This window comes from Nanorana parkeri, unplaced genomic scaffold (genome assembly GCF_000935625.1).
Source record: "Nanorana parkeri isolate BGI_ZX_2015 unplaced genomic scaffold, ASM93562v1 scaffold3449, whole genome shotgun sequence".
Classification (NCBI taxonomy): Eukaryota; Metazoa; Chordata; class Amphibia; order Anura; family Dicroglossidae; genus Nanorana; species Nanorana parkeri.
This window is the reverse complement of record NW_017309717.1, coordinates 45,876-48,526: the sequence shown is the minus strand read 5'-3', so window position 1 is coordinate 48,526 and position 2,651 is coordinate 45,876. Positions and strand designations below refer to the sequence as shown.

Here is a 2,651-nt window from a genome sequence, read left to right as displayed (position 1 = left end):
CCCCCCCGGCAATGAACGGTCCCCCCCGGCAATGAACGGTCCCCCCCGGCAATGAACGGTCCCCCCCGGCAATGAACGGTCCCCCCCGGCAATGAACGGTCCCCCCCGGCAATGAACGGTCCCCCCCGGCAATGAACGGTCCCCCCCGGCAATGAACGGTCCCCCCCGGCAATGAACGGTCCCCCCCGGCAATGAACGGTCCCCCCCGGCAATGAACGGTCCCCCCCGGCAATGAACGGTCCCCCCCGGCAATGAACGGTCCCCCCCGGCAATGAACGGTCCCCCCCGGCAATGAACGGTCCCCCCCGGCAATGAACGGTCCCCCCCGGCAATGAACGGTCCCCCCCGGCAATGAACGGTCCCCCCCGGCAATGAACGGTCCCCCCCGGCAATGAACGGTCCCCCCCGGCAATGAACGGTCCCCCCCGGCAATGAACGGTCCCCCCCGGCAATGAACGGTCCCCCCCGGCAATGAACGGTCCCCCCCGGCAATGAACGGTCCCCCCCGGCAATGAACGGTCCCCCCCGGCAATGAACGGTCCCCCCCGGCAATGAACGGTCCCCCCCGGCAATGAACGGTCCCCCCCGGCAATGAACGGTCCCCCCCGGCAATGAACGGTCCCCCCCGGCAATGAACGGTCCCCCCCGGCAATGAACGGTCCCCCCCGGCAATGAACGGTCCCCCCCGGCAATGAACGGTCCCCCCCGGCAATGAACGGTCCCCCCCGGCAATGAACGGTCCCCCCCGGCAATGAACGGTCCCCCCCGGCAATGAACGGTCCCCCCCGGCAATGAACGGTCCCCCCCGGCAATGAACGGTCCCCCCCGGCAATGAACGGTCCCCCCCGGCAATGAACGGTCCCCCCCGGCAATGAACGGTCCCCCCCGGCAATGAACGGTCCCCCCCGGCAATGAACGGTCCCCCCCGGCAATGAACGGTCCCCCCCGGCAATGAACGGTCCCCCCCGGCAATGAACGGTCCCCCCCGGCAATGAACGGTCCCCCCCGGCAATGAACGGTCCCCCCCGGCAATGAACGGTCCCCCCCGGCAATGAACGGTCCCCCCCGGCAATGAACGGTCCCCCCCGGCAATGAACGGTCCCCCCCGGCAATGAACGGTCCCCCCCGGCAATGAACGGTCCCCCCCGGCAATGAACGGTCCCCCCCGGCAATGAACGGTCCCCCCCGGCAATGAACGGTCCCCCCCGGCAATGAACGGTCCCCCCCGGCAATGAACGGTCCCCCCCGGCAATGAACGGTCCCCCCCGGCAATGAACGGTCCCCCCCGGCAATGAACGGTCCCCCCCGGCAATGAACGGTCCCCCCCGGCAATGAACGGTCCCCCCCGGCAATGAACGGTCCCCCCCGGCAATGAACGGTCCCCCCCGGCAATGAACGGTCCCCCCCGGCAATGAACGGTCCCCCCCGGCAATGAACGGTCCCCCCCGGCAATGAACGGTCCCCCCCGGCAATGAACGGTCCCCCCCGGCAATGAACGGTCCCCCCCGGCAATGAACGGTCCCCCCCGGCAATGAACGGTCCCCCCTCGGCAATGAACGGGCCCCCCTCGGCAATGAACGGTCCCCGCTCGGCAATGAACGGTCCCCCCTCGGCAATGTGACTGGATTGTGGTCCATCTTTGCACCTTCCAGCCTGCAGAGCTGAGGACCTTCCACTGAGGCGCCATTATACAACGTCTGTAACATGGTACTCACTCTCGGAACATATGACTCCCGCTGCATGCCGCGTGCCGGTGTTCTTGCAGCTGACGGCACGGTGGTGAGAACATTGCTGTAGAGACATCTCACTTCCAGAGCAGCGTACCCCACTCAGGACCATCTCCGTCACATTGCTGGCGTCCCAGTACCAGGTTTCCTGGGCGGAGACATTGAAACATAACAGGACCAGCAGAACAAACACCCAGAACCTCCGGCGGTCATTGTGAGGACATCCTCCAAGTATTGTGCACCCTTACATGTCACCGAGAGGTATGACCCCACCACATGACACCCCCAAGGTACTAACCTGCACCCTCCTCTATATGTTCCTGTGACCCTCCATCCTTCCCTGAGGTCCTCTCAGTCACACATACATGACATGGTAAGACCCTCCACTGTACGTACCGTGATGGCATGCAGAGAGTACCCCAAGCCGAGCTGCCGACAAGCCACCATTGCCTCTTTAGTGGTCCAGCCATCGCTGCACAGGTAACCCCAAGATGTTCCACGCTTCAGTTCCACGCGCCCTTCGTACTGCGTGCGCCCCCCAACAATGCGTATCTGTGAGCAGCCAGAGTGCGGCAAGCAGTGACATGGAGACACCAGACAAAGCAACATTCAGGTCAATGACATGGCGGCACAATGTGGACAGACACGGTGAGGTGGCACCGACTCTGGACATCAGACATGTGAGGTGACAACACTGAAGGGACATTTCATGATTACAGGAAGCAGAGACAAGTGATCAACAAAGCGAGAGGCTTCCTCAGGGACCCTAGGAGGCCCCGTGAAACACAGCATGCAGCAAGCGTACCTAGAACTGAACCACGTACATAAAGCAGCCCATCCACCAATGCCACGAGACACACACACGAGACACACACACACGAGACACACACACGAGACACACACACAATACAAAACCACACACAC

The 2,651-nt window shown here is 63.7% G+C and overlaps 1 protein-coding gene across 1 annotated transcript in view; it reads right to left on the bottom strand.

Annotated features, from left to right (window-relative positions):
* Nucleotides 1-1,715: 1,715 nt before the first annotated feature.
* Nucleotides 1,716-2,651, bottom strand: part of LOC108803156 (lysyl oxidase homolog 3-like) — a gene marked incomplete at its 3' end in the record, with an annotated part of 35,083 nt that continues 34,147 nt past the window's right edge. The window contains exons 12-13 of the mRNA XM_018574993.1: nt 2,124-2,279; nt 1,716-1,875 (exon numbers count right to left, since the gene is read on the bottom strand). Of these exons, the coding sequence (XP_018430495.1) occupies nt 1,716-1,875; nt 2,124-2,279 (316 nt within the window). The remainder of the gene's footprint in view (nt 1,876-2,123; nt 2,280-2,651) is intronic.